Source organism: Vulpes vulpes, chromosome 9 (assembly GCF_048418805.1).
Source record: "Vulpes vulpes isolate BD-2025 chromosome 9, VulVul3, whole genome shotgun sequence".
Classification (NCBI taxonomy): Eukaryota; Metazoa; Chordata; class Mammalia; order Carnivora; family Canidae; genus Vulpes; species Vulpes vulpes.
This window is the reverse complement of record NC_132788.1, coordinates 97,506,404-97,519,335: the sequence shown is the minus strand read 5'-3', so window position 1 is coordinate 97,519,335 and position 12,932 is coordinate 97,506,404. Positions and strand designations below refer to the sequence as shown.

The 12,932-nt window shown below is 53.9% G+C and overlaps 1 protein-coding gene and 1 non-coding gene across 10 annotated transcripts in view; both read left to right on the top strand.

The window, feature by feature from the left end:
- CRTC1 (CREB regulated transcription coactivator 1) overlaps positions 1-12,932 on the top strand; it is a 78,186-nt gene that overhangs the window by 39,332 nt on the left and 25,922 nt on the right. For 7 of the 9 annotated variants that reach the window (XM_072721167.1, XM_072721165.1, XM_072721166.1 and 4 more), the window contains exons 2-7: positions 3,267-3,383; positions 4,601-4,648; positions 6,201-6,338; positions 7,350-7,411; positions 9,152-9,246; positions 11,686-11,771. In XM_072721167.1, coding sequence (XP_072577268.1) covers positions 3,267-3,383; positions 4,601-4,648; positions 6,201-6,338; positions 7,350-7,411; positions 9,152-9,246; positions 11,686-11,771 — 546 coding nt within the window. The remainder of the gene's footprint in view (positions 1-3,266; positions 3,384-4,600; positions 4,649-6,200; positions 6,339-7,349; positions 7,412-9,151; positions 9,247-11,685; positions 11,772-12,932) is intronic. The other 2 variants (XM_072721168.1, XM_025989596.2) reach the window with 1 other exon arrangement.
- Positions 11,980-12,081, top strand: LOC112913332 (U6 spliceosomal RNA). The gene has a single exon (XR_003233663.1). It is a non-coding gene; the product is annotated as a U6 spliceosomal RNA (small nuclear RNA).

The window sequence follows — 12,932 nt, the reverse complement described above, 5'->3', positions numbered from 1 at the left end:
AGCATGGGTAATGGGGGTGCTCACCCACTCTCAGCCCAGGCCCTATGAATCTGGAGTGGGGTCCACTCATAGTTGGGGAGCCTGGACTCACCCCAGGCTATTTAACCACAGGCCAAAGGGAACAAGGGGAGCCCTGGGAGATGTGGGTCTCCTATTCTAGCACATGTCCTCCAGTACATGATGGCCTTGTTTGGGTCTCACTGCCCTTTCCAACAGCCATGAGGATGGGGTGGGGGGAGGCAGAGGCATCCAAACCCTACTTTGACCTCGAGCCTCTAAGTGTTGGGAGCTGTGTTGGTCTCTAAATGGGCCTGTCACCTGGTTTGGGAAAGTCAGCCCTTGAGAACAGGAACAGTGGCATTCACTCACTCACTCACTACTCACTCACTCACATGTTCGGACATGTATTCTGTGAGCAGGTGCTGCTAAGCCACAGGCTCTGGCTTGGATGCTGGGTTTACAGAGCCCTTTGGCAAGATTAGGGCAGGTGCCATTGGGGGGGCTGCACAGTGAGGACTCCTGGGTGGAAGGATGCAGGTGGGGCTGTGGCTTGGCAATAGGAAGAGGCTCACACTTCAGCATTCAGCAGCTTATCAGGTCTTGCCTGGTGGTGTCACTTTGCTGTCCTTCCTTCCCGTGGGGCCTCTGAAGCAACAGGTCCTTGGGCAGGGGGCCCCAGGCTGGTATCTTCTTACCTCAGTACCCTGGGGGTTCCTGGCCAGGCCTGGGGGCAGTTAGCTCCTGCAAAGTTAGGGGGACCCCAAGACCATGCTCAGATCAGCAGTTCACTTGCACACAGGACTCCCTGGAAGCCATTACACTTCCAGTTACTGTTTACTACAAGCAAAAGGACACAGATGATAATCGGCAAAGAGAAGAGGTGTCTGGGGTGGCACCCAGCAGAGTTCCAGGCATGGAACTTCCGGTTGTCCCCTCTCTGTGGAGTTGTGTGGACAGCTTTCACTTGTAGCACCGCTGTGTGACAATATGCAGGGTGTACTGCCATCCGGAGATGCTCCCTGAACCTTGGTGTCCATGGTTTTTACTGGGGCTCACCCACATGGAGCTGGCTGATTACCACATGGGTGACCTCCGTCTCTAGCCCCAGTAGAGGGCGAGCTGATTCCACATGACCCAAGCCTCCTGCCCTAAATCACAGTGTTGGTGTAGACCACCCCAGGCCCCAGGCAAACAAAGATCGTCTTGTTAGGCAGGATGTTCAGAGGGCTTCCACCTCTCAGGAGCTGGGGGACAAAGGCCAGACTTCTCTAGGTCAGGTGGACACTTTCCTGTGCAGCTAATATGTAACCAGGGACAGGCACAGGGTCCCCCAGAAGTAGTACAGGGCCCCGCACACCTTCCATTCCAAATCCAGAAACTGTACTCTAAAACCTGACAGTCCTGTGGTAAAGTGCGGAGGTGGGTAGGAGGCCATTGCTAGAGAGAAGGGTGCATACAGAGGCAGGGCCTGGGAGGACTGGTGTCGCAATAGCACGTGAGCATGAGCATCGTGTCACTTCCCAGTCCTGTAGATTGTCCCCAACACCAGGCTCTTTCTGTACTGGAACATGGTGGTTTTGTGGGGTGCTTGGATGGGATGCTGGGGCTCCCTGAGCTGGCAGTTCAGCCTGTGACAAAAATGCATGTGGTGTAAGTACTTCCTATTTCACATGCCAGGCATTCCCATACACTCCTGGACAAATGGGAGGGGGAAACCGAGGCCAAAAAGGGGGCCACGTGGTCCTTGAGAGTTGGATGCAATGCTGGCTTCTGCCACAAGGCTCAAACACAAGGAAGCACTTGGATGTCTTGGGTCTAAGGTGACTTGTGCTCAGGCAGTGGTGGGGGCCCCAAGCTGCTTGGTCTCCCCCTTCCCCTGGCCGGGGGCTGGCCTATTCCATCTTGAATGACTGTGGGGTGGAAGGAACGCAGTGGGATGTTCACAGTGAGCATCTCCAGCCATCAGAGACAGACCTTGGGCCAGGTCCTGCAGACCCCAGGAACCACTTGTGAAGGATGAAACAAGGAAGGCAGTCTCCCTCCTGACACCACTATAGCTTACAGGAAACAGCTGTGTACCTGGGTGAGGTGCTCTGCTGGGCGGGCGGCCAGTTCCCGGGCCTCACCTCCCTGTCCAGTATCCAAGGCCCCTGAGGAAGCAGGGGATGGCGTGGGAGAGCGGGGCGGTGCGGGCAGCCAGCTCACAGAGTGCTGCCAGGAGCTGTTTGTGAGGGAACGTGAGCCGGCCTTGTTGTGTACACAGTGTGGACCCTAGCAACCGCCCCAGCCAGAGCCAGAACAGACGCCCACCCTCCCGACTGCCCAGCCACCACCCCCTAGACATGACGCCTGCCTCCCCGGGTGTGTGTGTGGCAGGTGTTGTGGACCTTCAGCTGTGAGGGCCACGAGTGGCGCTGACCACGCCAGGGACATCTGCTGTTGTTCCCAGGAAAGTGGAATCAGCTATTCAAGGGGGAGGAGGCCAGGTCCCAGCCTCACCCCAAGGCAGCCGTGGCTGGTCAGGGAGCTGGGCTCTTGGTTCAGAGGTGTGGCCCCATGGGACAGATCCCCATGTGAGTGACGGGTGGAGGGCTCCGCAGGCATGAGGCCATCCCAGATGAAGGTTCTCCACTGGGCCCAGCTCCAGTGGGCCAGCAAGCCAGGCAGAAGGAGCCTGGGGGCTTGGGCAGGACCCCTTACAACTCGGGTGGGGTCTGGCAGGTCCGTTTGCCCCATGTATGGTGCCGGAGGGATCACACATCCTGCACTTTGAAAACCAGCGCTGTGCTTCTGAAACGGCCCTTCGGATTCAGGCCATTGGAAAGACGATTTCTCCTCTGTCCAGGCGTCAGTTTGCAGCCTCTGGCCCGTGCCCCAGGAACGCAGTCTTTGGCTGATAAGAAATGGTTCCCCAGGGTGGGTGAGGGGCCTCCCCCCCAGGCTCTGGGCTCCAGGTCTGCCCCATACTCTCTTGCTCATTCACAAACAGTGCAAGTAAACCAGCAGCGCCCACCACCCCCCCCGCCACCACCGAGTTCAAGGGGGCAGCTCCCCACAGGGCACACTATTGGGCTTCTGATTCTGCTGTTTTGGGTGGAGAGACACCTGGCTCCTTTGAGTATCTGAGTCACAGGGTCCCACACCCTCTGGATTGGTGCCATTGACCCCATCACTTGGTTCCTTCCTGGTCCCCCTGAGGTGGCGTTCTTCATGATGTACTCTGGAGGGCTTCAGGCCCACATTGTAGCTGCTGGCTTCTCTTTCAGCTCCAGCTCCAGAAGTCTCAGTACCTGCAGCTGGGCCCAAGCCGTGGCCAGTACTACGGCGGGTCCCTGCCCAACGTGAACCAGATTGGGAGTGGCACCGTGGATCTGCCCTTCCAGGTGAGCCCCCATCCCCCCTCTCCTGCACAGCCTCCCACCTGGTGTACATCATATCTGGGCCCCACTCTGGACACAGAGCGAGCAAGCGTGTGTGTCAGCCGCTGCGGATAGCTGGAGTCACCAAATAATTGTCGCAGCCTGTCTCGCCCTGCCCCCACCTACTCTTTTCCTGTCCCTGGGATGGCTTGGTCAGGCCTTGCCTGGACCCCCCCTGCCTCTCCCCTGTCAGCAGAGCCCGCAGCGAGGCTGTGGTCTGGCCAAGAGCGTTTCGGCAGCCGCTACACCTGTTGGCCGGCTGTGCGGCATCGGGAACCGCTCGGGGCCTTTGGGGCTTGGCTCCATCCTGCCTCACTAATCCGCAAGCCCAGCAATTCTCAGAAGGAGGCCCTGTGGCCTGACCCCACTTGTCTGCAAACGTTTCTTGGCAGAGACGCACACAACACGGCTCCCGCAGGCCACACAGCCGCCGTGTACGTCCTTATCATAAATAATGAGAGATAAGGCCCACGCGGTGGGTGCAGGGCTGGCCTCTTACCCCAGGCTGTGCCCTGACCCTGGTCTGCAAGTGGAAGCAGGGGTGAGATGAGCCTGGAAGTGGAGCTGAGAGCCGGGGCCACCCCCAGCTTATGTGGGCTCTGTAGGGACAGGTCCACCAGACGGCCACACACCCACCCCTTTGCTGGGACAGGGCCTCAGAAACAGCCACGTCTGTCCATGTGTTGACAGGCCAGGTGGAGCGAGGCCTGTCCCTCATGGAGCTCAGTCCCCCCACCCTCTCAAGTCACTCCCCAGCTCCTACTCCTCCCATATCATTGCTGGGGTGCAGCAGGGCACTGGCCTGGGGTTCCCTAGACTGGCTCAGGTCCACATCCCTTGGGCTCTTCAGAGCATAGCCCTTCCCAGATGGCCTCCTTGCCGGAGCAGACGTGTGGGGCTGTTGTGCTGATTCTGAATATGCTCCAAGAGCCTGACCTCTTTGTCAAGGCCCTTCCTAGTTTGAGTTTTCTCCCCTTCTCCTGCCTCTCCCCTTCTGTTTCCCCCATCCCCTTCTCCATCAAGGAGGGCATCTCTCTGGGCACCCCTCCCCCAGCACGGCCCTGGCTAGGGCTGGCGTAAAGCCCCCTTGGGCCAAGGGTATACTGGGGCCTGTTGGGCATCCTGCTGGGGGGCCGGACGAGGCAGGAGTGTCTCAAAGTCTCGGTTCTTTGCATTTTCAGCCCAGCGGATATCTGGGGGAGGCCCTGGCAGCGGCTCCTGTCTCTCTGGTAAATGAGCCCCTGGGCTGAGGCCTCGGCGTCCCTGGCACGTGCGTGGGTGCTGGGTATCCTTGCGTGGTTGCCCCAGTGGCCTGGCGGGAAGTGTCCTGTCTGCCAAACGGAAGTGAATCTGCTCCGCACCTCCCCCTGCCCTGTACGGGGGTGGGGGGAAATGTGTGTGGTTGCGCCGAGAGCTCCCCCACCTCCCCCACCCCATCCCTGCCTAGGGGATCCGAGCATGGGCGTCAATGCTGCATGGTTCGTTCTCGTGACACATGCGCATACAAGTGTGTGTGTGGATCCTAGGTGCAGCCTGGTAAGCTGGGCTGTGGCTGGGCCTGAGCTTCTCTCTGCCTCTGGCTCTGCTTCAGCTGCCTTGGTTTCCCCTCCGGCCTTCTAGGCATCTCTGGGAGGAGATGGACAGCCCCTGCCCTCCGGTGTTTGTGCCTGGATGGCAGGGTTCCCACCTTCCCTCAGTCCCTGAAGTCTCCAGGCCCAAGGCCTTTTTGGAGGCAAAAGTGCAGAAAGACGCAAGCCATCAGGGCCCTTTCTGTGTCAGAGAGGGACAGGGGGCCCCAGACTCCAGGGAGAACAGTCAGCCCTGAACACTGGGCCAGGCGTTTGGATGGGTAGGGAAGAGCAGTGATTCCAGCCAGTGGCAGTCTTCCGGAAGGAAATTGCTTTTGCCTGGCTGCCCAAAGAAGACAGAAGGGCCCAAGGGCCAGATGGTGGGGGTTGGAGGGGACCGGCTGCCTCCAGAGCTGGCTAAGGTTGCCAGTCTTGCCCTAGTCAGATGGCAAGCGGCCCCATGGCACCAGGATAGGCAGGGAGCAGGCTCCCAGGAGCCCCAGGGGCATGGAGCAGAGGGAGCAAGGGCTGGACGGAGGCCTCGTGCCAGCCCCAGGTGCTGGAAGGAAGCCCCTTCCGGCCAAGCTGTGGGCCAGGGCTCTGGAAAGTGCTTATGCTTGGCTCCAGTGGTGAAGGGATGAGATGGTGGGGGAGAGCGTGGGGGGCTCATCTCAAATCAAGACCAGCCAGGGCTCAATAAGGAGCCTCCGGGGAGCCAGCACTTGGCCAGGTGGGCCCCTTGACGTCCTCGGCTGGAAGCCCTGGGGGCTGTCTTTTGGCAGGCCCCTCCAGGGATGACGTAGGTGGGAAGAGGAGGCCAGCCAGGCCCAGAGAGAGAAGGCGGAGGCCTGTCTGCACCTGGCAAGGCTGGGGGGCGCTTGGGCCGTCTGCACCCCTGGCACCCCAGCCGGCACCGGGCCCCGAGCTTGTGCTGCTCTGCCTGGCCCGTGCATGCCAGCTGCACTGCACGCCTGCCGCCCGGCACCCAGGATTCCCAGCTCTCCCCTACCCCGGCAGTGCTCAAAGGCTGGGGGCCCTGGCTGCAGGAGGAAGCCTGTCCAGGCTGCAGAGTGGTGACAAAGGGTGTTTCAAGAGTGGGGGGCCCTGAGGTCAGATCCTGGGGGCAGACCTGGGTTGGATCTCAGATCACAGCTGATAACTGTTTGGGTTTCTCTCTCTTTTCTGGTCTCCTCCCCTCCCCCTCCTCACCCAGACACCCTTCCAGTCCTCAGGCCTGGACACCAGCCGAACCACCCGGCACCACGGGCTGGTGGACAGAGTATACCGAGAGCGTGGCCGGCTTGGCTCCCCACATCGCCGGCCCTTGTCAGTGGACAAACATGGACGGCAGATATCTTTTACCCAGAGGACGGGGGTGGGACTGTTGGTGACTGCAGGACCTGGAGTCTCACTGACTGAGCCTCCAGCCCTGGAGCTGGAATAAGGGCTGCTCCAGCCCCCCAGGATTCCCAGGCAGCACCAGGAGAGGGCGCAGTTGAGGGCCACTCTGGAGGAGGCAGGGTGGCTAGCTGGAGGCCTTTGACTAGGACAGGGGCACACAGGAAGCAAGGTTGTTGGAGCGTGCAGCATGCCGTGAGGGTTGGGGAGGGTCAGGTCAGACCACACTGTGTCTGCAGCCTGGCTGGGCAGTGGAACCCAGAAAGGCTGTGAGCAACGTGTTCACATGTCGGGGCCATGTGGAGGGTAGCCGAGCCCAGGCAGCAGGGCTGGGGTGGGGGTCTGAGCCAGACCCAGACAGATCCAAGGGAGGCTCCATCTGAAGACGAAGAACTCTCCTCTGCACCTTGGCCAAGAAGAGATTGTCGGGACTTTCTCCCCCACCCCCAAGTCCCAAGACTTGGCTGCCCCTTGGTACTTGGCCAGCCAGGCTCCTCCATCAAGAAGAGTCTAAGTGGCTGCTCTCTGGACCCCCCTGCCACTCTCAGCATTCTAGAACAGAGAATGCCTGTTACTTCCCAGTTCTCATTTACGTGGCTGGGGCAGCCCAACCAGCTGGGCCCCAGACAGAGCCCTCAGGCCTGGGGAGCTGCCCTGTCAGCCTAGAATTAAAAGTCAAGACCCAGGTCAGCTGAACTAGACTCCCCACTGCCCCCCATGGGCCTCAATTTCACAGGCGAGGCCCCTCTTGGAAGGGGTGCAGCCCGCACGTGTGCTTGCAGGGGGTGAGTGCTGAGTGCTAGGTGGACAGGGCCGAACCCCGGGGGCTGCTTGCAGCCAGGCAGGAAAGGCCCCCGCCCTGCGGCCCCAGCTGTTTGCAGGCTCCCAGCAGCCTGGCCACGAGGTTCCTGGGGCTCGAGGTGGGGCCTGAGCCAACAGTACTGTCCCCTTAACTCACACTCAAGCGGACAGCTGCCCATACGGCACCGTGTACCTCTCGCCGCCCGCGGACACCAGCTGGAGAAGGTCAGTGACCCAGAACCGGCCCTCAGCCCTCTTGGAAAGAAAAACAAACTTACATCATGCTTGTGCTTGGAAAACCAATATACAGTCACTTTAAAATGACAAAACTAAGAAGTATCCAGAAGTTTCTAGAAATCAACTCTATCCCTCTAACACCAAGGTCATAGCTTTGGAGTCTTCCAGGGATTTTTATTTTTTTTCTTCCATGACTTTTTTTTCTTTTATAGACAGAGTTGGGATTAGGTTGGATATTCAGTATTGTAACTTGTCTTTTTTCATGTATTATTATGAGTAGTTTCCCACATTGCTGAACAGTCATTGAAAATGTGATTATAAAAGTATTATACATTTATTACCAGAAGATTAGGAATACATATAAGTTTACCTAGAAGGGGGGGAAAAATTGATAATACCATTTTCTACAAAGATCTAGAATAACAACATAGTTATTAATACCTATAGTAAATAGCAGGATGGTTGCACACCATCCTGCTATTTACTTACACCAGAAGTGTATACTTAAAAATGGTTAAAATGATAATTTTTATGTTACATATATTTTACCACACGTGAAAAAAATATAGGTGATTTCACCAAAGATCAAAAGTAAGTTGTTTAAAAAATGCATATATGTATATATATACATATATATATGAACTATCATATGTAATGTATAATTTAATAATTAATTAAATTCCTACCATACATGTATTATATATCAGGCCCTATTTTAGCCATCATATTCATTAACTGATATAAAATGCACAGAGCTTTGTGGAGTAGGTACTTTTATTCTCCACATTTTAGATAGAAGGAAAGTGAACACAGATGGGTCAGAATACTTGTTCAGGGACACACAGCTGGTGGGGGTCTAGGATCTGGATCAGCTTCTCACTGCTTGTCTGGCCCCAGGGTCAGAGAGTCAGCTGGCCCAACCCTTTGTAACTTGCTCTTCTCGAACTTTCTTCCATGTCACTTTCAGTGGCTGGGATGTCCCTTTTGGATTCCTACTGCTCTTATTTCATGCCCAAATTGCCAGTCACGTGCTGGACTTGCCCTTTGTTCATCTGCCCAGCTCCCCTCGGGTGCCCACAGTTCCCTGGGGACCTGAGGAGCTCTTCTAGGGATCTTCTCTCCAGGCACCTGCAGCTGGGAGTACATTGAATTACTCTATTCCTGATGCAGAAGGCAGAGCTCTTGGCAGCCCTCCTGCCACACCCCTTCCCAGGGACTGCATTCTTTCTGGGTAGTACTCTGAGCCTCATATCACTGCCTCCCCTTCTCATTACACCTGGTTTGCAACTGAGCATCCTGGGGCAGGGTTGCCCACTGGTGTTTGTCACCAAAAGGGGACCCAGTGTGGGCTGGGACTTGTACTCCCAAGGCTGGGCCACTGTGGGACCATGGGGTCCCCTCTCCAGAGAGTTTCAGCAAGAAGGCACCATCCTTTCTCCCAAAGCAGAGAAGCCCACAGACCGTATGGGAGTGGGGAAGGTCTGGTTAGTAATGGAGAGACATCTCTTCTGCAGTTTTTTGTCTTCACCTGGCTTTTTAGATGAAAATCATGGTCACTCCTGTGGTCCTTTTGAGAACACTGTCCTTAGCGTTTTATGCAAAACAGCTCACATATATAACCCACTATTCCCACCCTGTCCTGTTCAGCATGTCATGGATAGAGTGGGGCCAGGACAATTCCATTGTCCCCTTTGGAGCCAAGGCTCACTGTCTCTCTTCTCTCCTCAGGACCAATTCTGACTCTGCCCTGCACCAGAGCACAATGACACCCACCCAGCCAGAGCCCTTTACAGGCGGGTCCCAGGATGCACACCAGAAAAGAGGTATTGGCAGGGCACATGGGCATGTTTCCTTGGTTCAAGCGAGTCCAATGGGTGGTCCCTGTGCTCCCAGAGGTCACAACCTCATAAGTGGACAGATCTGCAAAGGCAGGGTCAGTGGGTGCTACTGTGGGACAAGGGGAGTGGCTTGAAAATTTTCAGAGATGATGCTGCCTGAGTTGGGTTTTGAAGAGCGCATAGGAGTTTTCTAGGCAGAGAAAACAGCTCCTGCAAACACATGTTGGCTTCCATTCATGAATTCAGGGCATGGCCACATAGTATGTGGGCCTTCCTGGTTCTTTCATTGTAGGGGGCAGCAAGCCCAAGCAAAAAGGAGGCATTTATCAACTCATGACCAAGCAGTCCAGAGCCAGATGTTCAGCTTTAGGTGGAGCTCAATCTAGGACTTCCCACTGGACCATTTTCTGGCTCTGCAGCTCAGAACCCTCCTTGTTCACAGACCCTGGGCCCCTTCTGCCTACTGTGGGGGGAAATGGGGCTGGTTCTTTCCCACCTCTTGCTTAGTCTCCTCTCTAAGTGAGCTCTGCACATGCAGAGTGGTAGGGCTGTCCACATGCCACCTTCCAGGGATCACTGCTCATCGGACGGGAAGGTGAGATTATAGAAGGAACTATCTCTATAATAAAAGTGCTGATTCCAGATGCCCCAAGAGTGAAGAGGACAGGGCACCTGGTGCTTTCCTCTTCCCTCCTCTTCCAAAACTGGGAGCAGATCTGAGGATACTGTCTCCTTGGTGGGTTCCCCAAGAAAATGAGACTTTCAAGATAGGCTTTCCAGGGCAAGTGTCATTATTCCTTGGGACTCTGTGACCATGGAGGGGAGCTGCAACCCAGGGGCCCTTGGCCGCTCAGAGTCCAGTTGTCCTTGAGGGGAGAGGGGAGACATGTCACTGCCCTTGTTTCTTTAGGAGGGACCCAAGCAGTGACAGGGTAGGGAGTTAGCCTGGCTTCCCTCCCACCTGCTATAGTTGGTCTCTCTAGGTTTTAAGAAGAAGGAGTTGAGCAGCCCCAGTGGCTCAGCGGTTTAGCACCACCTACGGCCCTGGGTGTGATCCTTGAGACCTGGGATCGAGTTCCATGTCAGGCTCCCTGCATGGAGCCCGCTTCTCCCTCTGCCTGTGTCTCTGCCTCTCTGTGTGTGTGTGTCTCTATGAGTAAATTTAAAAAAAAAAAAAAAGAGTTGACCCATCTGCCTGTGGTTCAGTATGGCTCTATTGCAAGTAAAAGACTAAACCTCCAAGAGGCAGAAAGAAACTGGGACTCATAAAGAAAATGTTTAATCCCACCTTAACCAAAAGGTCCAAAGAAAGGGGCCTTCAGGCATAGCTGGTTCCAGGGCCTTAAAGGATGCCTGTCTAGTTCCTCAGACCTTCCCTCCCCTCCTCTCCTCCTGTAGGGCTGGCTGGCATTGCAACTAATTTGCTACAATGAATAGATCAACCAGCCCCACACTGACATTGAACATCATGGGCTAGGAGGCAGGTGACTCCAAGGTGGTGGGTGGGGCAAGGAGGGAAGGAGGATTTCTCTGCTGTTCTCTGCAACCTGAAGGCCTCCAAGGCCTGGGTTGGTCCCATGGGCGGCAGAATTGATACATGTCCTCAGCTCCAGGGCTCCTATTTTCATTTTTTTTAAAAGATTTTATTTATTTATTCATGATAGACACAGAGAAAGACTGAGACACAGGCAGAGGGAGAAACAGACCCCAATGTGGGACTCCATCCCAGGACCCCAGGACCATGCCCTGGGCCAAAGGCAGGCGCTAAACCACTGAGCCACCCAGGGATCCCCATTTTTTTTAAAGATTTATTTATTTATTTATGATAGACATAGAGAGATGCAGAGACACAGGAGGAGGGAGAAGCAGGCTCCATGCCGAGAGCCCGACGCAGGACTCGATCCCGGGACTCCAGGATCACGCCCTGGGCCAAAGGCAGGCGCCAAACCGCTGAGCCACCCAGGGATCCCCGGGATCCCCATATTTTCATTTCTTTTTAAGTCACAGGGTCTCTGACTTATTTATTTTTTTTTAGATTTATTTATTTGACAGAGTATGCATGCACTTAAGCATGGGCAGGGACAGAGGGACAGGGAGAGAGAGAATCCCAAGCAGACTTCCCACTGAATGCAGAGCCCAACTTGGGGCTCAATCCCACAACCCTGAGATTATGACATGAACTGAAACCAAGAGTCAGACACTCAACTGACAGAGCCACTGACTTATTTTAAGTGTTTTTGTTTTGCTTTGAATCAAATTCTTTCTTGTGCTTTAGTGCAATCCCCAGAAGTTACTGTTGGGGCAGTTACATTTGTGTCAGGATTGTGACTGTATATGTCAAAGGAGCTCTTCGCTTGGTGCGACATAGCTTCAAAGTAAAAAGGTTCTGATTATCCTTCTCTCCCCCACCCCACCCCACCCTAGTCTTACTATTAACAGTTCCAGGAATGGAGGAAACCACATCAGAGACAGATAAGAATCTTTCTAAGCAAGCATGGGACACCAAGAAGGTAAGAGTCTAAGGGCTTTCAAAAACAATTTTCCTTCTTGATCTTTTTATTCAAGCATAGCCTGGCCGAAAGTGACGAAATAGCACATCAGGGAAGTTTTGCCTTCCCTGAAGTGTGAACCTCACTCAGATGACCAGTTGTATCGGCCTATTTAACATGGACGACAGGCTTGTTACACTGGCAGAAACCAAGAAAAGTTAAAATACTTGTTTTCTTTGGCATCACATATACTAAAATTGGAATGATATAGAACTTAGCATGGCCACTGCACAAGAATGACACACAAATTCATGAAATGCTCCATATTTTTATGTGTGGTATTGGCTGTTAACTAGACTTACTATGGAGATCATTTCACAATATATGCAAATACTGAATCATAATAACCGAAGACTAATACAATATTATAAGTCAGTTATAGCTTTAAAAAAAAGCTGAAGCTCTGGAGATTTAAGTGGTTTGTCCAAGGCTGTAAAGATACTCAGGGTTTAGAACCTATACCTCCTAGTTCGTAACCTTTGATCTTTCTGCTAACCCATAGTATTGGGTAATTGTCAGTGTTTATACATGTTGACAGTCATCCTTAAAGTTACATTCATCTGGGATGCCTGAGTGGCTCAGCGGTTGAGCATCTGTCTTTGGCTCCGGGTTTGATCCCGGGGTTCCGGGATTGAGTCCCGCATCAGGCTCCCTGTGAGGAGCCTGCTTTTCCCTCTGCGTATGTCTCTGCCTCTTTCTGTCTCTCATGAATAAATAAATAAAATCTTAAAAAAAAAAAACTTATATTCATCTGCCCAATAACTACAACTTTTATTAAACTACAAAGTCTACTTGGAATTTCCAATTGAATTGGAATTTCTGTATTATTTCCAGGTCCAGAAACAAATTTCTCATGTTCTAGAATATAGATTTCAAAGAATTTGAATAGTACAGAATGCACTTAACACTAAAGTTATTTTGAATATTAAAAAAAAAAAAATACCTACAACCTGTTGCTGGTCAAGTTGTGGTGAATGGGGCAACAACATGAATTGTTCATCCCCCTCCAGGAAATCGTCAGGAGGTGACAAATGAGCACACACTGACGTGTTCCTCAAACGTGTGTGTTCAGAGCTTTTAAAATCAACTGGAAACAACCTGAATGTTCAACAGTGGGGGATT